This window comes from Protopterus annectens, chromosome 2.part1 (genome assembly GCF_019279795.1).
Source record: "Protopterus annectens isolate FY-2018-M chromosome 2.part1, PAN1.0, whole genome shotgun sequence".
Classification (NCBI taxonomy): domain Eukaryota; kingdom Metazoa; phylum Chordata; order Ceratodontiformes; family Protopteridae; genus Protopterus; species Protopterus annectens.
Window position 1 is genome coordinate 299702851 of NC_056729.1, and position 23845 is coordinate 299726695.

Genomic DNA, 23845 nt, shown 5'->3' on the forward strand with positions numbered 1-23845 from the left:
AAGAAGTCCACCAGATTCAGTAAGCATGACCTGCCCTTGACAAAGCTGATTTGGGTCGGGTCCAGTGTTTGGATGTCTCCTATGGCATTATTTATCAGGTCCATGATTATTCTTTGCATGGTCTTACATATAACACTAGTCAAACATATGTGTCTGTAATTTCCTGGGTCAGGATGGTTCCCCCTTTATACAGAAAAGATGATTTCTGCTGCCCTCCACTCTATCGGGACAAAGCCAGTCTGGAGGTTGTGGTTAAATACAGATCCTAATGGCCTTGAAAAGTCCTGATTTAAGCTGTTTAAGAGTCCCCATTGAAGCCGTGTTTTTAGCTTTAGATAGTGCAGTGGCAGTGGCAGTGCAGTGATAATTGGTGGTGGAGTGTTGGAAGGTATTTCCTGGGAGAGAAATTGTGATGGGGAGGTGAAATTTGACCTGAATTTGTTCACCAGCAGATTTGTTATACATTCCGGCTGAGTATAGGTGATGCCATCTACAACTAATTCTGCAAATTGTTGGGTGTTGCATGCAAGACTGTGGACATAACAGAATAATGCCTTATGGTTATCCTTAGCTTTAGAGGATATTTTTACCTCAAAGTCTGTTTCCAGAGACTTGACTAGTTTCCTGATTTATTTGTTTAGACTAATGAGGGACTTATTGCTCTGATGTACACACTCCCTCTTACTTCTTGACATGGTTTTCTTTCTTTTGTTGTACAACCTATTAATACCAGGGGTGGCTTGTTTTTGTGGTCTGACCTGGGTTTATTTTGGTCTGGTACTGCCTTTTCTATGCAGTTGTTTATATGGTCATACAGGGCTTTTATATATGTATACCTCTGCATAGGTATCTACGGTTTCAGGATTTCAGGGACCATGGAAACTTGCTATGCCATCTCTTAATAGTGTGTAATTTACCTTAGAGAAGTTCTTAAAGGTTTTTGGGATTAGGTGGAGGACTATTTTTACCTTTATTTCAAGGAAGACCACATTGTGATCTGATCTTACCAGTGAGGACATAAAGCTGGGAGGGGGGGTGCAGCATTCTCCCATATTTGTGAGTACAGATTTAGGAAATTTCCTCCCCTAGTGGGAGTGCAAAACAGCTGCTCCAGGGCATTTGAATTTACAAAGTCAAGAAATCTTTTGGCCTACATGTTAGTGGTCATGTATGCCTCCCAATTAATAGAGGGGGTTAGTTGCAATCACCCATGAGCATGGTATTGCTGGATGGTGAATGCTTCTAGTAACGTCAGGTAGGATGCAAGGGCTTCCTGGGTCATAGTGGGGGATCTGTAGCTAACAAGAACATGGTAATGGATTTTTCCCCATGGTTAGCTGGACATGGAGTAGCTCAAGCATGATATATTGTCTGACTAGCCTGAGGTGTACTTATCCTTAACGTTGATAGATATACCTCTGCCTTTTGCTCTTTCATATTGAGTGGTCGGAATGTATGAAAGGCATGACAGCCATGTACTGCTGGAGTGCTTTCTGTGGCTTTGAACCATGTTTCAGTAACTGCACAGAAGTCAGCATTCTCCAGGGCGAGGACAGCTTCCAGGGGGTGCAGTTTCTTGTTGAGACTCCTAGCACTTGTCCTTAGTAGCTTTTATGTTGGAAGGTTTGTCTGATTGGCATTACCTAAAAAAGGCAGTATTGTGGTGGATAATGTTTTGGCCTATATCTGAAAGCCAAGAGGTGACAGGTGAAGACCATCCCTGGCAAAGCAGCACAGACTATCAACCATGTCCTCCCAGGCTGACAAGTATTGGACCTCTTTAGAATGGCACTAGTAACTAAGCCAATTATTAAAGGTGATCATTTTCTGCTGCTACTGTCTCATAACCCTTGGAGGTGGCAGAATGCTGCTCAATGCTAGGTTCACATATGACCTTGACACATATTCTGAGAGCTCAATCATGTCTCTCTTCATACAGTCCAAGGAGATACATCTCAGGTCAGTCATGCTCACATGGACAATGACTGAGTCATACTGGTACTTAGGGGTAAGTGACTTGAGTGCTTGTATGATCTGGCAAATCTTAGCCCCTGACAGGCAACTAACTGTAACCTTCCCCTTATCCAGCCTGGTAAGAGGGACAGCAATGTATCTCACAATGGAGTCTCCCATGACCAGAATATTGGGTCGTGGAGTGTTGCACTTTATGGGCTTGGTAGATGATGCACAATAAGATATGGCTTTATGTGCAGTGATGGAAACTGTCTTGTGTGTGTATATGCAGAGTTTCTGAGGACTGTACCTGAGAGTCCTTTGAGGTTTGGGTAAATTACATGTGAGAACCTCCACATATGTGGATCTATATGTGTGGTCCCTTGTGGGTGCAGTGATTGATGTGTGTGAGTCGCTAACAACCTGTTTGTTGCTTTTTGTGTCTTTATATGAGAGTCTAGACTCAAAGTCAATGTGTAACTGCATCTCTCGCATACTGTATTTGTCTGTTCAAGAATTAAGTGATAGTTACATTGCCTCAGGATACCCATGTCCACCAAGCTGGATACACAGATAGCAGGAAAGTGCCCATCCATGGCTGCAGGTCCTAATGTGTACTTGACATGATAGCAGTGGTGAGTGTTTGTAACCATATGAGAGAAGGGTGCTTGCGTGGTGTAATCTGCAGCTAACCTAACCTGTGATGCTGCCCAGTGCCAAACCAGATCCTCTCTGAGTAGCAATATCCTGGGTACTATAATAAGGCAACTAGCACAGTAAACAGTCCTAGTATAATACAACTAAACAATGTTTCCAGGTGTTTGTGTCTATACAGGGCACTGACACAGTGAGCAGCTCTGTGCTAATGTGCCAAATTTATATCAGTACTGGAAATAGAGAAAACTGAAAGAGCCATCTGGCAAATACAATGAGTACATTTAGAGTGCTTCTCATCTCAGACAGACCAAGTAAACACCTACTGCCACTAGATGAATAATCTTAGTCCTCCTAATGTAAAAGCATAGTAAAGGACTGTCCGGAGTGAAATGCTACCACAAAGAAACTTAAAGATACAGATACAGCAGTGTACTTTTAGAAACTTATCAAAAGTGTGATTTTATAAGTGTGATTTTTCAATAAAAGTACTTCACTTTGTAGAAATGAGCCAAGAGCCACTCAACTGTACAGAATTTATAACGGCACTAAAAATACGATAAGCTGATTAATAAGCCCTCCAGCCAATAAAAGAACTGCAAGAAGGACTCTCATTTATGTTTCCCCAACTTATACAGACCAGGCTACGACCCAGTGCCACTAAAATGAAAATCCACTGACCTCTTAATGTAAAAAACACAAAAAAAACACTTGCTAGAGTGTAAAAATACACTACTTTATCCAACAGCTACCTAGATAATGAATTTAGAGCAAGTAAATCAGTAGAACAGACAATGAGAGGCAGAATGCACTTTTCAAAATAAGCACAAGGAAAGGCAAATACATAATTCAATATATAAACAGCAGTGTAGAAAGGGAGGAGCTTACAAAGCTCAATTTACACTAAGGGTGGGCACCTTAAAATTGCCATGTTCTAAAAGCAGATCAAGGAATGAGGATGGTTGGGAAAAATAACTAGCATGGAGTCACCAATAGTGCTTGTAATTTTTGCAGGCTTGAATCTTATAAGACAAAGACTCAGAAAATCCCAGTGTATTTAAGTATCACTCAATATCCTGGCAGATCAATTTAGTGCCAACTTCACCCCCCTCTCACCCCTAAAAGGCCCATCTCAATACCAAAAGATTGCCGAATTCCGGTAATCACGGCCACACAGGTAGAAACCACACTCTCCAAAGCTAAGAATACAGCATCCATGGGACCAGATGACATCCCGGGCTGTGTACTACATGAACTACAAAATGAAGTGACACCTCATCTAAGTGTCATCTTTAATCATAGCCTCACCTCAAGCTTCGTGCCCACTGAGCGCACAGCTACAGTTATCCCACTCGACAAGGAAGGATCCACCTTGGATCCCAGGAACTATCATCCCATCAGTCTGACGAGCCTGATCTGCAAAGGCATGGAACGCATTGTCATGGAACTTATAAACAAAGAGATTGGCATCCTTCAAACACTGGACCCCACCTAGTTTGGGTTCGTGAAGGGCCAATCTTGTCTCCTGAACCTGATTGACTTCTTTGAATCAGTCTCCAGAGCTGTGGACGAGGGTAAGGTGGTCGACACAGCCAAAGCCTTTGACGCTATCCCCCACTCTGGAATCATAGATAAACTTCCTAAGATGGACATAAATCCCTACGTCACTCGATGGGTTGCCAGCTGGCTTACTTATAGAACCCAGACTGTAAAAGTAGCCGACTCCAAATCCAGCTCCAGACAAGTGACAAGTTGAGAACCTCAGGGTTCAGCTCTGGGGCCACTCTTGTTTAGCATCTACTTCTCTGAATTACAGGCCAACACTAAGGGACTCTGGCTAACAAAGTACGCAGTTGACTGCAAACTGGGAGCCATTACTGAATCCCCAAATGATGTGGATATTCTACAAAAGGGCCTTACAGAAACACATGCTTGTTGCCAGAGCCATGAGCTCAAACTTAATGCCAAGAAATGTATAGTTATCCCCTTTGGGAAAAACCATGTACCCATGAATTACCGGATCCAGGTTAGTACATCGACAACTGAGAAGATCGACATCCACTTCCCCGACACGAAAACACTGACACATGAAATAATCAAACTGCAAATCACGGACATTTAACAGGTAACGGGTTTAAATTTCGCTAATCATGCCTACCATAAGGACTAAGTAATACAATGATCGTAACACATGCATAACACTGCCACACTTACTAAAACATGGTAGGCATGATTAGCGAAATTTAAACCCGTTTCCTGTTAAATGACCGTGATTTGCAGTTTCGATTATTTCATGTGTCGGTGTTTTCGTGTCGAGGAAGTGGATGTCGATCTTCTCAGTTGTCGATGTACTAACCTGGATCCGAATTACCACATAGATGGCAGTACACTAAACACTGAAAGTGTGATGAGAGACTTAGGGACACAGGTGGACAGTGGTCTCACCTTCGATAACCACATCGTCACAACAATCAGGAAATCCTTCTATATGGCACACCTCATCACTAAGGGCTTTTCATCCAGAAAAAAAGGAGGTCATTGTCCCACTGTACTCATTCCTCATTAGACCCATTATAGGGTACAATGCCCCACTTGGTATGCATCTCATAAGAGATCTGCAACAGCTGGAAAGGACGCAGAAATACTCCGCTAAAAGAATCACGGGCCTAAAGCAGATGCCCTATGCTGACCATCTAAAAAACTCCAGCTATACTCTGTGGCATATTGTCTACTCAGAGGTGATAACATACAAAGCCATGTCAAACCCTGAGCTGTTGGACATGCTCCACGTAAAGAAATCCAATCCCTCAGAGCCACACGCTCCAGGTATCTAAACCTTGTCATCACAATGAACAAAACACGCTGGAGGGACAGGTTCCTGACCCAGAGATTCCCCATACTCTGGAATAGACTGCCCATACATGTCAAGCAGAGCGCCTCCTTGGCCCTCTTCAAAAGGAACCTTGACGATTAGATGGCAGATAGGAAATTCACCCCGGGGATCATGTCAGTCGCCCTGCTAGACAGGGGTCCAGAGAAGTAAATATTGTGAGAAGAAATATCCGGGGAATTGCTTGGCTAGGCTTGTATAGGCCCTAGGGCTGATAGCCTAGTACCAGCCTATGAACCTAAGAAACAAATTAACCAATGAAAAAAATGTGAAATGTGCTGACTAGATAATTTAAGTGTCTATCTCCCACACAGAACAAAAACACCAGGCCAAGAAGATTTCTTAAAACAGAAAATAAAATAGAGCAGGTAAAACAGAAAGCAACTCTATCAATTTAAGCTACTCACAGACAAAAAAATATAGGAGTACTTTCTTTACCCAGCAGGATGTCATCAATAGTGCTTGTAGTTTTTGCAGGCTTGAGTCTTATCAGATACATAGCTTCTGAATGTCCATGACTTCTTACTTTATAAATCTTTATGGGTACTTTGGTTTCTGTCCTGTGTTTTAAATCAGCTATACCTGTTGCTCAGGCTGCTGCAGAGAGACTGACCTACTGTCAGCTGTGATACTGAGAAAAGATAAGTGTTTATTCTCATTTTTTGTCTGCATTTTGATTTAATATCTCTGTAATCTGTACAACTGTACTTATTATTCTTCTTGTGTGTTATAGCTGTATATCTTAGTGTTGACCTCAGTTGTTCATAGGTTCATAAGTAGGTACTAGGCTATTGGCCCAAGGGCCTACGTAAGCCTAGTCATCAAGGTTCCATAGCTTACGCCACCCAAGAAAGTTATTTTCCTGTTCCACTGTCCAGCAGAGACACAGAAGTGATCCCCGGGGTGTATTTCCTATTTCCCATTCACTCATCAAGATTTTTCTTGAAGAGTGCTAATGCAGAACTTTGCTTGACATAGATGGGTAGCTTGTTCCAGAGTATGGGAAGACTCTGAGACAGGAATCTATCCCTCCAGCATGTCCTGTTTATTGTGGTGACAAGGTTTAGGCCCCTAGAGCGTGTAGCTCGGAGGGATTGGGATTTCTTTAGGTGTAGCATGTCCAACAGCTCAGGGTTTGACAGAGCTTTACATGTTAGGCAGAGATCGCCTTGGAGTAGGCGATATGCTACGGAGTAAAGCTGGAGTTTTTTGAGGCGGTCAGTGTAGGGCATTTGTTTGAGGCCAGTAATCCTCTTTGTGAGGTACATCTGTAGTCTTTCCAGCTGCTGCAGATGTCTTGTGAGGTACCTTCCAAAAGGGGCGGTGTACTCTATAATGGGTCTAATGAGTGACGAGTAAAGGGGAACAATGACCTCTTTTTTCCTGGATGAGAACCCTTTTATGATGAGGTGTGCCACATAGAAGGACTTCCTGACTACTGTGGCGATGTGACTATCAAAGGAGAGACTACTGTCCACCTGGGTCCCAAGGTCTCTTATCACACATTCGGTGTTAAGTAGATTGCTGCCTATGTGGTAGTTCATGGGTACAGAGTTTTTACCAAAGGGGATGACACTGCACTTTTTGGCACTGAGCTTGAGACCATGGCTCTGACACCAGGCAGCTGTCTCAGTGAGGCCCTTCTGTAGGATGTCCACATCATTTGGGAACTTGACTATGGCTCCTAGTTTGCAGTCATCTGCGAACTTCGTTAGCCAAAGGCCTTCTGTGTTAGCCTGTACTTCAGAGAAGTACATACCAAACAGGAGAGGTCCCAGGACAGAACCCTGATACTCCACTTGTCACTGCTTTGAGGTCAGATTTGGAGTCTGCAACTTTTACAGTGTGGGTTCTGTCAGTGAGCCAGTTGGCAACCCATCTTGTGATGTAGGGGTTTATACCTAGTTTAGTGAGTTTGGCTATAACACCAGAATGGGGGATGGTGTTGAAAGCCTTGGCGAGGTCAAGATAGGCTGTGTGAACCACCTTACCCTCATCCACGGCTTTGGTGACTGCCTCAAAGAAGTTGATCAGGTTCAGGAGGCATGATCTGCCTTTCACAAACCTGAATTGGGTGGGATCCAGAGTTTGGAGGTTACCAATGTCTTTGTTTATGAGTTCCATGATGACACGTTCCACGGTCTTGCAGACCAGGCTCGTCAGACTAATAGGTTGATAGTTACTGGGATCAGTGGTGGCTCCCCCTTTGTGGAGTGGGATAACTGTTGCTGTGTGCCATTCAGTGGGCACAAAGCCTGATGCGAGGCTATTATTGAACATGGTGCTTAAGTAGGGAGCCAGTTATTTTTGAAGTTCGTGTAAAACGCAGCCTGGGATGTTGTCCGGTCCAATGGACGCTGTATTTTTGGCTTTAGAGAGTGCAGCTTTTACCTGCGTAGTTGTGATTACAGAGACTCTGCATTCTTCCTGTATAGACTGTAGTGAAATCCTTTGTCTGGAGGCCTTGTCTGTTTTCTTAGTGGCAGTAAGTTTTCAGAACTGGTTTCATCCAGCCAAAGTATTCCTGCATCTGTATTGTTTGGTTTCTGTCCTGTGTTTTAAATCAGATATACCTGTTGCTCACGCTGCTGCAGAGAGACTGACCTACTGCCAGCTGTGATATTGAGAAAAGATAAGTGTTTATTCTCATATTTTGTCTGCATTTTGATTTAATATCTCTGTAATCTGTACAACTGTACTTACTGTTCTTCTTGTTTGTCCTCACCCACCCTCCCTGTTCTTGTTTTGGTGTTAGTGTTGGTGGCTCTGGAATTGCCCGCCCCTCCTGTAAGTCTGTATTTGAGCATTCCTCCTGAGTCCATCTCATTTGCTCACTTAACCGAATACAGTGAGATCATATTCTGAGTCTAGTGTTTACTATACATAATACAGACAGAATATTTGAGAAGGCCAACCCACTTAGGTTCTTCCTTCCTCTCTCCTTGCACGTTACTAACAAAAAAAATCATCTGCTTTTACTGTATTTGTGTTTCCTCCTACTTTATTTTGCTTTTGCCTCTTCTTAAAAGTACTCAATTTTATTTATTCTGCTACACTTATTGCTGCTTGGTAGTAGCCTGATTAAATTGTAACTGTTATTCTAAGTCTTTTGGTTTAAGCACTTGGGCTTCGTACCAGTTGTTTTACATTAAGAAGGTTTGTGGTCTTCACTGTTGTGGCAGGACAGGTAGCTTACATCCTTCTAAGCTGGGAACTGCTGATTGAAAGCTCAGTGTCTGCTATTCTAAAAGTGTATTAGTTCTGGTTTAAGCATTGGGCTTCAGACCAGTTATTCTACATTAAGAAGGTATGTGGACTGCACTCTTGTGGGAGGAGAGGCTGGATTCTGCCCTTCTGAGCTGTGAATTTCTGGTCACAGGCTTACTGTGCCTGTTTATTCGAACTGTTTCTTTCTGAAATTGGTGAGCCTTGTTGCTGTAGCATAGGACCAGATTCAGGCCTGCTGAATCTAGCTTTGTTTGTATAACTTGAGCACTGATCCAGGCCATCTTTTTTGGAAAAGGTTCCTCAGCACCCTATTAGCGGGAGTGTGCAGTTAAAACTTGTCAGATTGAAGACTGCTGGAACAGGGCTCAGTTTTGATTTTTTTCTGGTTAATTGGGTAACTTGTTTAAATCAGATTGTTCATTTTCTATTGTTTTTTTTATTTGTATATATATATATATATATCCACCCCATTGCCATCCTCTCCCCTATATCGAAAATTCTAAAAAAATGTATTCACCTGCAGCTCTTGCCTTTCCTTACTGAACAACAACTACTCTCTCCTACCCAACACGGCTTCTGCCCCGGACACAGTACTAACACCGCCCTTGTCTCCTTCCTTCATTCTGTGAACTCTGCCCGGGACTCCGGTAACTTAGTATCATCTGTTCTACTAGATCTATCCAAAGCCTTTGACACCATCTCCCACTACCTCCTTCTAAACCATCTCTCTAACCTCAACCTTAGCCAGAAAGCTCTTTCCTGGTTCACTAGCTACCTTTCAAACAGGTCCCAATCTGTGAAATGGGGCCAAGCAACATCAACCTTCCTTCCTACTCCTACCGGAGTACCACAAGGTTCCATTCTTGGCCCATTATTATTCAATATCTTCATTAACGACTTCCATAAAGCTATCCCCAACACTACAATTGTGCAATATGCTGATGATTCCACTCTGATCTGCCACGCCCCTAACCAAACTGAGCTCCAAGCTCTAACCCAAACAGCCTTTTCAACCACCGAAAATTGGATGTTCCAAAATCACCTCTCCCTTAATGCCAACAAAACTAAGATTCTCCTCTTCCCCCCCTCCAAATCCTCATCTCTTGATAAAAATTCTTTCCATATTACCAGCCTTACCAACTCCACTATTGAGATAGTAACCTCCACCAAACTTCTTGGTGTCACAACTGATGACCAGCTGAAATTCAATACTCACATCCAGCTAAACATCAAAAAAACACACATAAAACTTGGCTTATTGCACAGAAACAACCACTTTCTGTCTCCTTCCACTAGACTAACCCTTGCCTCTACTTACCTCCTTCCCTCTCTACTATATGGCACCCCTCTGCTCACTAATCTATCATCTACTCTCACCTCCAAATTGGAACAATGCTACAACAAAATATCCAAATTTGCAACCAATGCCAAATCCTCCACTCATCACTGCTCCTCCCTTCACTCTCTAAACTGGCTTGAACTCCCCAATCATCTTACCTTTCTCCAACTCACCACAGCCCATAAATTAGTGTTCCACCCAACTAACTGTCCTGCTCTTTCCAATATTCTTCTACCCTATGACCCGCTTAGATCTTCTCACCAAAACCTGATCACAGTACAAAAACCCAAGCGCCCAGCTGGCCAACTGCTCTTGTCCTTTACCCTAGCTAAAAAATGGAATGCCCTACCCACCTCTCTAAAAACCTGCAACAACCTAGAATACTTCAAAACCCAACTTCATTCCCACCTTTATCCAAATAGAATATGTAACTGCACTCTTCAACCTACACCTTTCAAACTATCCTCCTCCTCCTTCTCTCCTGGCTAATCTCTATAATTAACTAACCTTTTCTAGCCTCTCCAAAAATACTAGCTGTATAAGATACTAATACTTTTTGCTCTATATGCAGAAGCTACTAAGCAACCCTAGGCTGACCTCCTTTCCCCCTCACCTCTTATAAAATACTAATTGCATAAGCTACTAAACAGTAAATTCTTCTCTTTTACAATATCCATTAAATTTTTGTTTTGTTTTTTTTCCTGCTGAATTTAATCTGAAACATTTAATACTTGTGCTATTTTTAGCCTTCTGATTTTAGTATTGTGGACTATTTGTAGCTACCTGTTAATTCTATTGTACTTTTTGTCTGAACTCTTTTTTGTAATAAATACTGTTGTTTTTGTGGAGCTTTTCTCCCCGGGCCTCCAATGAAAATGGGCCCCCAAGCCCAGTGGACCTTCCCAGTAATCAAACTGAAATAAATAAATAAATAATTTGCCCGGTTTTGCACGCCGGGCAGCACCGATTAGCTAGTGTATAACTATTCCCAGCTCCACAAAGTCTCCTCTTCAATTTTTCCCCTGGAACTAGACAAACTTTCAACTTAAGCACTCAAGCCATTCATTTCTCAGCCCAGCATTTGCTCAAAACTCACAGCAAACGCTTACAAACCCTAGCACTACAGAAGGACAAGGCTCTCTATTCAACTTTACCATCCATTCAGTAAAACAGTTTAATGTACCTATCCAGGCACGTTCAAAGGGCAGTTTCAGGTGTACTCTCCAGTCCAACTGGTGAATCTGGGCATTTTGAGGCAGTGTTACAACTGCCTCATGTACAAAGACAACCCTCTCCTCCTACCACCAAACACTAATACAAGCGAGAGATGCAATTATACAGCCAAACTGGAGGCTAAGCTCTCTCAACCCAAAACTGGATCAGACAGTTAAGAGGGGAAGGGAAACACTGGCATCACACTACCAGCCTCACACAGACCCATTAAACCAGCACCATCAAAAAACACAGGTAAATACACAAAAACATACTCAGAGGCTCTAAATAAAAATCTGCAAAAGCAATAGAGCCCTCCAAAGCAGACATCCAAGCAACCTCCACCCCCCAACACAAACCATGAAACACATACTTTACAAAACCAGTGTGCCACACAATCACAGCCCTCAAGGCAAAATAACATACCCAACATACTATAATAGGTGACTCTATAGTCAGGCACACTGACGTCCCACTCACTAGGCTGAATAAGGAGAAGGTTACTGTTAGCTGCCTGTCGGGGGATCAGGATCCGCCACATAACACAAGCACTCAGGTCACTCCAGAACAAGCACAAATAAGACTCTATCATTGTCCATGTTGGTGTGAATGACCTGAGCCGTACCTCCCTGGACTACATCAAAAGAGACATGGAAGAGCTCTCTGATCACAAAGCCCAGGCCGGTATGACCCTGACCCTGAGTAGCATCCTGCCCTCACCAAGAATGATACCACGGTATAAAGAAAAAATTATCAATTTCAACAACTGGTTAAGTTTCTGGTGTCATTCATAGGGGATCCAGTGTCTGTCTGCCTGGGATGACATGCTCTACAAGCGATGCTGTTTTGCTAGAGACGGCTTGCACCTGTCACCCTTAAGCTTTTGAATACTGGTCAAGACTCTTGCCACCCCCCCCCTCAAAATGCATGCACTCGAGGCACTCCTCAGTATGGAGAAAATCGATATATGTGCAGTAACAGAAACCTGGTTTAAGGCTCCAGAGAGAACCCCAGCACTACCAGGCTACAACTCATACCATACATTTCAGCCACAGAACCCAGACCGAAATACAAAAGGTGGGGGAGTATCCATATTCATCAAGGATACCCACACCTCCAGGTTAGTGGCACAGCACGATGCTTCAGAGATTATCCACGTGCAACTAACAACGGGCAAAACTGCAATTCAAATTGTAGCTTGCTACAGATCACCCACCATGTCCAAGGACCCCCATTCTGCATTTCTGGAAACACTAGGTAACATAAAGGTCAACTACCCAAACATTAACTGGGAGAACTACTGAAGTACTAACTCCCTTGCACAACATTTCCTAGAATTTATATACCCAAACGCCCTGGAACAACTGGTCAACACTCCCACCAGAGGTGACAACATACTGGACCTGCTCATTACCAACATGGGTGACCGGTGTTCCACACCGGAGGTCAAAACCTCGCTGGTTAGTTCTGACCATAAACAAGTCACTGTGGATATCCACATTCCGCCCCCACCCCAGACAAGGAAACCACCATGAAAAACTTTTCAAAAGCAAACTTCATGTTACTTAAGACGGAGGTGGAAAGTTTCAAAGCCCCCATGCTAAAGGATAACGCTGTCCAAGCTGCAAAATCCTTTACTAATGCATTCTATGGGCACCTACAAGAATGCATGGATCGTGCAATCCCAAGCAAAACCAAGACTCACTCCTCCAAGAAAAAGAAACCAGTCTGGTGGACCCCTGCCATAAACAAGCTATACAATAGAAGGAGGAAAGTAGTACAGAAAAGAGTAAAATCCCAAGAAGGGAAGACATCTCTGATCAGTATCAGCAAGAAACTACGATCCCTTATAAAATTGTCCAAGGCGAGCTTTGAAAGAAAACTTGCCAGGGACTCCAAAGATAACAACAAGGCATTCTTTAGCTATGCCAAGAATCTAAGTGGCAATGCTCAGATCTGCTCGGAGTTAGTGCAGAATGGCACAAAATACACTGAACCGACCGATATTGCCAACATCCTGGCAAACAGGTTTAGTGAAAATTTCACCACCCTCTCACCCCCAAAAGGGCCCATAACCATACCAGAAGAATGTAGAACCCCTGAAATCACAGACACTCAGGTTAAAATAGCCCTCTCCAAAGCTAAAAACACAGCATCAATGGGACTGGACGGTGTCCCAGGCTGCATTCTACACGAGCTCAAAGACGAACTAACCCCTCATCTGAACACACTGTTCAAACTCAGCCTCTCCACAGGCTACGTACCCATAGAGAGGTGCACAGCAACGGTTATTCTGCTCCACAAAAGTGGAGCCACAACAGATGCCAGGAACTATCGCCCTATAAGCCTGACTAGCTTGGTCTGCAAGGCTATGGAGCGCATCATCATGGAACTCATTAACAGAGACATTGGGAACCTCCAAACACTGGACCCTACCCAGTTCGGCATTGTTAAGGGCAGATCATGCCTCCTAAACCTGGTGGACTTCTTTGAGACAGTTACCAAGGCTATAGACGAGGGAAAGATGGTGCACACAGCCTACCTAGACCTTGCAAAGGCCTTCAACACCATTCCCCATTCTGGTATTATAGACAAGCTCACCAGCATGAACATAAACCCCTATGTCACAAGATGGGTTGCCAACTGACTCATGGACAGAACCCACATGGTGAGAGTTGTGGGAGCTAGGTCTGACTCTAAACCGGTTACAAGTGGCATTCCCCAGGGCTCAGTCCTAGGACCCCTCCAGTTCGGCATATACTTCTCAGAGGTACAGACAAGCACAGAAGGACTATGGCTAACCAAGTTCGCAGACGACTGCAAACTAGGGGCTATAATTGACTCACCAGCTGACACAGACATCCTCCAAAAGGGTCTCAATGCGACAGATACCTGGTGTCAAAATCATGGTCTCAAGCTAAATGCCAAAAAGTGCATGGTTATTTCCTTTGGAAATAGCAAAGTACCTACAAACTACCACATAGGTGGTAGTCCCCTAAATGCAGAAAACGTAATAAGGGATCTGAGGACCCAAGTAGATAGTAATCTCTCCTTTGATAAAAAATTGGTTAGAAAATTCTTCTATGTGGCCCACCTAATCACAAAAGGGTTTGCATCCAGATCAAAAGAGGTCATTGTGCCCCTCTACTCATCACTCATCAGAACCATCATAGAGTACAACACCCCATTTGGGATGCACCTTACAAGACACATGCAACTGCTGGAAAGACGACAGAAGTACCTCACCAAGAGGATCACTGGCCTCAAACAGATGCCCTATGAAGTTCGACTTGAAGAAACTCCAGCTGTACTCGGTTGCATACCGCCTGCTCAGAGGTGATCTCTGCCTGACATACAAGGCCATGTCCAACCCAGAATTGATTGACATGCTCCACCTAAAGAAAACCTTATCCCATCGAGCCACACGTTCTAGGGATCTAAACAAGATGATCAATTTCAACAATTGGCTTAAGTACTGGTGTCATTCAAAGGGGATCCAATGCCTGTCAGCTTGGGATGATATGCTCGACAAGCCACGATGCTTCGCTAGGGACGGCTTGCACCTGTCACCCCTGGGCTTTCGGATATTGGCAAAGGCTCTTGCTAACCCCATAGTGCCTTTTTTAGGCAAGGCTCAAAAGACAAACCCACCTCCATAGGTATCACAAGGGATAAGAAACTAAGAGTAATGCTACTCAATGCCAGAAGTCTAAACCTCAAGATGCACGCACTCGAAACTCTCCTTGGCATGGAGAACATCGATATCTGTGCAGTAACAGAAACCTGGCTCAGGGCTCCCGAGAGCACCCCAGCACTACCAGGTTATACCTCACACCATGCTTTTCGGCCCCAAAACATGGACCGAACCACAAAAGGAGGGGGAGTATCGATATTCATCAAAGATACCCACACCTCCAGGTTGGTGGCAAAGCACGAAGCATCAGATACTATCCATGTGAAACTAACAGTGGGTAAAACTGCATTCCAGTTTATAGCCTGCTACAGACCACCCTCCCAAACCCAGGAACCCCACTCAGCCTTCCTAAGAACACTGGAAAATATGAAGGTCTCTCCAAACACCATTATATTGGGCGACTTCAACTACCCAAACATAGACTGGGAGCATTACTCTAGCTCCAACACCCTAGCCCAAAGATTCCTAGAATTTATAAACTCAAATGCTATGGAACAACTTGTTACCACTCCCACAAGAGGGGAAAACATACTGGACCTGATCATCACCAACATGGGGACTCTATGCTCCAGACCAGAAGTGTATCCCTCACTGGTAAGATCAGACCATAAACTAATCTCACTCGATATTCACATCCCGACCCCACCCCCTGTCCAGAAAACCACAGTGAAAAACTTCTCTAAAGCAAATTTCACACTCCTCAAAACCGAGGTGGAATCCTTCAAAGCCCCCAGGCCTGTGGAAAATACGGCCCAGACCGCAGAATCCTTTATAAACGCATTCTATGAACACCTTCAGGAATGCATGGATCATGCGATCCCAAATAAAACCAAGACCCAATCCTCCAAAGGCAGACGTCCTGTCTGGTGGACCCCAGCCATAAACAAACTATACAATAGAAGGAGGAAGCTACTAAATGATAGAGCAAAATCCCAAAAGGGAAGGCATCACTGATCAGTATTAGCAAAAAACTACGGGCACTCATAAAATTGTCTAAGACCAGCTTCAAGAGAAAAATTGCACAGGACACTAAGGATAATCACAAGGCTTTCTTTAGTTATGTTAGGAACCTGGGTGGTAATTCCCAGATATGCTCAGAATTAGTCCAAAATGACAAAAAATACACTGAACCCACAGACATTGCCAACATCCTAGCTGACAGGTTCAGTGCAAACTTCTCCCCCCCTCCCCACCAAAAGGGCAAATATCTATTCCAGCAGAGTGCTGCCCCCCCCTGACATCTCAGATGCTCAGGTAATAGCCGCCCTCTCCAAAGCAAAAAACACAGCATCAATGGGACCAGACGGTGTCCCGGGCTGCGTCCTACATGAACTCCAAGAAGAGCTAAACCCAAACATAAAACTACTGTTCAATCTCAGCCTTACTACAGGATATGTGCCCAAAGAGTGGCATACAGCAACAGTGGTCCCTATCCATAAAGGTGGTGCCTCAATGGATCCTGGAAACTATCGCCCCATAAGCCTGACTAGATTGGTCTGCAAAGCTATGGAAAGGATCATCATGGACCTCATAAATAAAGATATTGGGGACCTACAGACACTGGATCCTACCCAGTTCGGCTTTGTTAAGGGCAGATCCTGCCTCTTAAACCTGGTTGATTTCTTTGAAACAGTCACCAAGGCCATTGACGAGGGGAAGGTGGTCCACACAGCCTACCTGGACCTCGCAAAAGCCTTCGATACAATACCCCACTCGGGCATTACAGATAAGCTCAGCAGCTTAAATATAAACCCCTATGTCACTAGATGGATTGCAAACTGGCTCAAGGACAGAACCCACATGGTTAGAATTGCTGGAACCATGTCAGACTCCAAACCAGTTACAAGTGGTGTCCCACAAGGCTCAGTCCTGGGACCTCTCTTGTTCGGTATATATTTCTCGGAGGTACAGGCCAACACGGAAGGACTATGGCTGACCAAGTTCGCAGATGACTGCAAACTGGGCCATAATCGACTCTCCAGCCGACACAAGCATCCTCCAAAAGGGCCTCATAGAAACAGACAACTGGTGCCAGAGCCATGGCCTCAAGCTAAATGCCAAAAAGTGTATAGTCATCCCCTTTGGCAAAAACAAAGTGCCCACAAATTACCACATAGGTGGTAATCCATTAAGTACAGAAGTAGTAATTAGGGACCTGGGGACCCAAGTTGATAGCAATCTCTCATTTGACAACCACGTGGCCAAAGTGGTTAGAAAAACATTTTATATAGCCCACCTAATCATGAAGGGATTCACATCTAGATCAGCGGAGGTCATCATGCCTCTTTACTCATCCCTCATCAGGCCCATAATTGAGTACAATGGCCCTTTTGGGATGCACCTTACAGACACCTGCAGCAACTGGAAAGACCCCAAAAGTACCTCACCAAGAGGATCAAAGGGCTCAAACAGATGACATATGCTGCCCGGTTAAAGAAACTCCAGCTCTATTCAGTGGCATACCGCCTGTTCAGAGGCAATCTGTGCCTGACGTATAAAGCCATGTCCAACCCGGAATTAATGGACATGCTGCACCTCAGAAAATCCAAATCCCATCGAGCTACACGCTCGAGAGACTTGAACCTCAGCACTGAAATAAATAGGACATGCTGGAGGGACAGATTCATAACCCAGAGGCTCCCTTCACTCTGGAATAAAATCCCAGTCCAGGTTAGGCAGAGTCCCTCATTGACTCTCTTCAAGAGGAATCTTGATGAGTGGATGGGAGATCGTAGGTTTACCCCGGGTATCACTTCTGTGTCACTGTTAGACAGAGGCACAGTATACTAACCTCAAAAAAGGGCATAGCAAAATAAATTTAAAATGGGTGGCAAAAGCCAAACACATTCTGGCTAGACTTATAAATGCCCTAGGGCAGATAGCCTAGTATGAACCTATGAACCTCACCACAACAATAAACAGGACGTGCTGGAGGGATAGATTCCTGTCCCAGAGACTTCCCATGCTTTGGAAGAAGATTCCATTCTACATTAGGCAGAGCTCCTCACTAGCACTCTTCAAGAGAAACCTTGACAAGTGGATGGGAAACAGAAAGTTTACCCCGGTGATCACTTCAGTGGCTCTGCTGGACAAGGAACTAATCTAAGGGGGTGGTGAAAGCCAATACTTTCTGGCTAGGCTTATAAATGCCTTTGAGCAGATAGCCTAGTACCTACCTATGAACCTATAAAGCTAAGACCTCACTAGCTGTAGACATGCCATGGTTAGGTCTCTTCTGACCTTTTCTTTTTCTGACCTTGTCAGTATGGCATAAGTGGATTATTGAGCTCCCTACTGAAATGTTGTCACTAAATGCAGAGTACTGACAAGCCAAAAAAAGAGAGAGAGACCAACACAGGAGACAAGTGAATCTTGAAAACAGTTCTTCTCCACAGAACGTTTTGCAGAAAAGCAGGGGAAAAGCCTATCCTGCACCCTCCGACACACCCCTTAAGTTATATATACCAACTCCAAGACTACCATACTTCAGAGAAAAGGGAATACTCTGAGAAATGGCATCTGAGACTTAGTATATGTAAGCCCATTCTTTTGGCCATTCAGTCTTCATATTTCGGGACTTGCTCTAGCTGGTCCTGACATTTCGAATAGTTACTGGACTTCTGCCTATACTTTAGAAACAGAGACCTTAAAATCAAGATTGATGTCCATAACCATTGGGGTGCCTGCAAAATATTCCAAATGACATCCACATCAAAAGGAAAAGGTCACAGACAATAACCATTCACTAAACACAGCAAGAAAGACCAAACCATATTTTACTACACCCCCCCCCCCCCATAGGTAGGTATGATGATTTTGGAGTTGGTATATGTAAGTTCAGGGGGTGTGGGAGAATTGCTCTCCACAAGGAGAAGAGGGATTTTTGAGATTCGCTCTTCTCCTGTATTTTCGTTCTTTTTTTTTAGTTTATCAGCACTCTGCATTTCAAGTGCTGATATTTCAATAGGGAACCCCAGTTGAAACACTGATATGATCTTAAGGGGTTATATGCACATATCCCATGAGCGTACACTACTAATTTTAAGGTATTACAGAGTGAAGAATCTAGAATGGCTGGGTCTTTCCTGCATTTAAGACTAAAATCTTCTTAGCTAGTATCTTTGGATCTTTCACCAAATGAAGGACAACACACTGACCTTTTAGAGTTCAAATCTAAAAACATAAGTAGTTTAGTACTACAGCATTGTATTTGTTGTCACTCAAACTTACCTGTTTAGTACAATCTTTATTATTTTTAGCATTTTTGTAAGCTTCCAGTTTCTGACACTAGAGGACGGTGGATGGGAAAAGACAGTACAAATGTTTACTTAATACACATACTAATATATTTAATATATTGCTGATGCATGCACGGCCATGTGTGCACACACGTATATATACACACACACGTGTGTGTGTGTGTGTGTGTGTGTGTGTGTGTGTGTGTGTGTGTGTGTGTGTGTGTGTGTGTGTGTGTGTGTGTGTGTTTGCGCACACTATATCTCAGTGCTGACATCTGTATTAGGGCAAACCACAATGTCTGGACTAGTGCAAAGAACTGGGTACCATGGTTCATAAAACACAGCAGCAGTCTTTACTTTATTAGCTATTCCTACATATATGTCCTCATCTGCAACTTGCTAAAGCTTTTGCAGCTGTTCGTGTAGGCTTCGTAAGAAGACAGTAGAAACACCTATATGTGACTGAAGTCCAGGTTGTATCACAAAGTGCCTTTGGTTTGAAATAGCTTTGTACAGAAGTTCTTTTGTCTGAACATTGTAGAAAGGTTCCCTTGAAGTTGCACCATTCAACAATGGGATAAAATCATAAATCTGAAACCTGACAGTACAGACCAGATGACTATGGTTATGCGATAGTAATGAACTTTAATGTGTAGACATGGGGTTGATTTTATTATTAGGTAATTTCTGCTGATGCAAACAATCTTGCAAACCCGACAGAAACAAGTGATGTGCTGCAACACATTGTTTCTGGTTTAAATACAAACTGTAGCAGGAAATTGTCCCTGTAGCTGTGTGTGAAGGCATATGAATGACTGAATGCATATGTCAGCAAATGAATGACTAGAAATTATGAATTACAAGACACCAATGTTTGAAGAAAGCATGACTTGGAAAAATAATTCAAAGTTTACCCTCACTTGTCCTAGGCTGTATCACTTATGCTGACAGTTTTTCAAATGAATAGATATGACTACTCATTATCTTCGATTCAGTTGGCAGAACAATGACAGTTTTAAAGATATTTTTGAATAGTATTATTTTTGCTACTTTAAGTCCCAGTTCAAAGTACTCACAATAACTAGTTTCAGCAGAAAACAAGACTGAAGTTATTGTTTGCTGTCCAGTTACACAGTGGACATAATGTCTCTCAACAGGCTTTGCAGACGTTCAGTACTGCCAGTCTTGTTTTCCATAGCCATCACCAAAAAAGTAGCTGGTTCAATTAGCACCCAACCCCTTTCATCTCTTCAAGTGAAGAGCAACAAAAAGAAAAGAAAAAAAAACACTTCACCGTAAAAAGCCATAAGTGAGTACAGTTAGATCTACACCCCAGCAGCATTAAAAAAAAAAAAAAAAAAAAAAAAACAGACGTTCCATTTACTGGCACACCAACCAGATAGCCAGATGCATGACATGGCCCTCTCCCAGCCCCAGCCATTCAGGTCCCGTTTCTGTGCCCCACACCAACCATCCTCTAACATATTTTATTTAAAAAAAAATATATATATTTTAAATTGCAGCCAACAGTTGCTACAGTTTATATCCTGCCTGCCTGCAAAGAGCACTACATCTCTCAGATTTTAGGTTTTAAAAAAAGAGATTTTTTTTTTTACTATTAAACTGTAGCAAATTGTTTGCTACAATGTAGCAAGCAGTTGTTACAGTTTAGACCACACACATACACAGTGCTACAGCACTCAAGTTTGATTGTTAATGCAATATCGGCTTTTACGAGTTGGTATTACATTAAAGAGCGAGTGGGATTGGCTGATTGCACCCCCCAAGAATTTGTGCCAGGAGATGTTGCCCTTCTTGCCCTCCCTAGCTATGCCACTGATCACCAATGCAGTTTCCATGACATTTCTGAACTCTTAGCTCTCCTCCTGGAGCCTATGTTGACTTCTTCAATAGATTTAGGATCATTCAAGGAACAGAAGAATGCAAAGTTATAACCAGTGGAGATAAAGAGGTTGTACATAGTGGGGGAAGTGTAGCTGCTATTCTTGTCGATGACATCAACTGCCTATACAGGATGTGCAGTTCTTTCACAGTTCCCTTGTACCTGGATTTAAAATGGTCATGGAGGGGGGTGATTAGTCCTACCAAGTTCCATTTTACTGAATAAAACAACATGGGCATTAATTTTTATTTCACCTTTAAAAAAAAAAAAAACCCAACAAAAACATGTAATGAGCAATGTGCAGAGCAACTAATGTAGCGTGTGCTTGCAAATCTAAGTGTCTCATTTGTAAGCTAGCCACTTTTACTAAACCACTGTGCTGTGCATGTACATGCGAACCAGTGAACCAAATAAATTAAACTGCAAAAAGGTTGGTGTAGAACAGTGTGTGTGTGTGCTGTGTCTAAGAAGCATTTCAAGGACTGAACTTGCATAAATAAATAGCGAGCACGTGCTACACTCAGTGCCATTTTGAAAGTGCAGCCACAGAGTGAACATGTATGAATGTAATAGCTAGTTTGTTTATAAGTTTACCTAAGTTAAAATATTAAACCTCAATCCTGATGTGTTTGTACATAATAAAGCTGCTTGAACAGAACCCACAAAGTCTTGTCTATTGTGTCCTAACTAGAATAGCGACAATCAGGATCCTCTGGAAATATTTAGTTGTGTACCTAATAAACAGTATGTTTCATATGACTTCCCAAATGGATTCTAGGTTCAGATTGGTATAGCTGCTATATGAATGACAAAATGAATGTCAAACTTTCATAACAGACCAGACATTAAGCCTGTTGGTTTGTTGACTGTATTCAGCTTTATGCAAGGAACAAGTCTATCAGATTCAGCAGGGTTTTGCTACTGCTCACTCTGCTTCAAAATAAAACTGTTTAGGCCCGAGTGTGAAACTAAATGGTCCTTTGTCAAGAGACTTGGACATCAAAATATGAAGGCCCATAGAGACGACACATGATTGTAAAGGAGCATCTGGGTGGCCTACAACAAAACAGCTGTTATAACTCATTACACAGAATTCTCATTTATTGCCTTCCTTAATTATTTAGTCATTATAGCCAAAGTGGACTTCAAATAAACAGTTTCATTCTTATGCTATAAATCAAATGAAGTATAACTTCAAAACGGTGCTTTAGCAAATAAGTAATAATAATAATGATACCCATTTGTTAACCAGGTAGGCCCACTGGATACATAGCCCGCTTTTCAGGGGTGACCCAGGAGCAATGTCTGGTTAAGTAATTTGCTCAAGGTCACACAGCAGGCAAATGAGAGCTGAGGGAATCAAACCCTGTACCACAGGAACTACAGTTCACAGATTTATCCTTTTGACAACTGCAAGACTTTACCCCTTTGTAACTGTGATAATTCACTGCTCAGTTAGTTTATATACACACAGAAGGTACACACCTAATATCACATCTAAAAAATAAGATAAATGTAGTACCCAGTACAACTTCTGGCTTATGGCAGTCTGAATATCAAAGTGCATGAAGAGTGAATAGAATTCCTTTGTCGCAATGCTGAAAGTCCTTTGAACAATGTAGCAATGCTTTTAGCAATTTGCAAGGTCATGAGATCCTGCCCACCTTCTTCAGACAATGAAATGTGCAGTGCATTTAGCAGTTAAATAATTAAGTGAATTTTTCGAAAGTAAGATAAATGCTGCTGATCTTCTGTGAGAATGAGAAGCCATTGCAATGTCAAAAAGCATCTGTTTAATTTGATACCCACAAAATAACTGAAATATATATATTAAATGCAACAAACATTGAACTTAGATATGCAAGAGCCATAGGCTGCATCTGTCATTTTTTTCCTTTGTTGATACATTCAGCATTCACCGTACTCACCTAGGTCAATAAGAATGGCATGTTGCTGTGAGGTAAGCTGCTTCAATAGTTCCTTATAGGGTGTGTCCTTTGGCTGTTTACTTGTCGAAGGATGCCTTAGCTGATACTGTTCTGCTAACAGTTTCCATATTTCACCACGGTGATGTCGAGGCACACCTATTGTTAACATTCAAATAAAAAAAATCTTAGTTTCAACAGGATGTATGATATGGACAAGTTTTTTCTTACCCTTGAAAAATATCACCTCTGCAGAGCAACTTGACTGAAAACACTGTAACAATGTTATAAACCAAGCAAACAATACTATACAGTTTTTTTGGACCCCCCCCCCCCCACTGTTTGCTAATCATCAGCCCCAAACCAGCCAATCTACTATTCATTTACCATCACTAGAGTAAGTGTCATCCAGGAGGGGGATCTTCATTAAGGCAGCCATCAGAAGTGGTTTAAGTTTTCTTATTAAGCCTTACCCTTTACACCCACCCAACATCAGCATAAAGGTGGGATATGCAGTGGGCATCAGAGTTGCACCTTCCATCACTTCAGCAAGGGGCTATCAGTGGATGCCCCGCCCACCCAAAAAAGGCACATCATATTCCCTGGTGTCCACCACTGAAATCCAAATATGTGCCTTTGTGCATGCGAACCAACCCCCAGGTGTGAATGCCTATCCTCCATTGCCTGTGCCTTCAGACACCTGAGCTGTTAACTGAGTTTGGGTCACATGCACAGTAATTAGGAATCTATCTCTACTCTAAAAGTGCAAGCAAACTGTACTAAACAGCTACTTCAATCTAGATGCA

General features: G+C 42.8%; 1 protein-coding gene across 1 annotated transcript in view; it reads right to left on the bottom strand.

Moving 5' to 3' along the window:
- TBC1D1 (TBC1 domain family member 1) overlaps positions 1-23845 on the bottom strand; it is a 2608647-nt gene that overhangs the window by 531505 nt on the left and 2053297 nt on the right. Inside the window, exon 14 of the mRNA XM_044062143.1 lies at positions 23043-23198. Within this exon, the coding sequence (XP_043918078.1) occupies positions 23043-23198 (156 nt within the window). The remainder of the gene's footprint in view (positions 1-23042; positions 23199-23845) is intronic.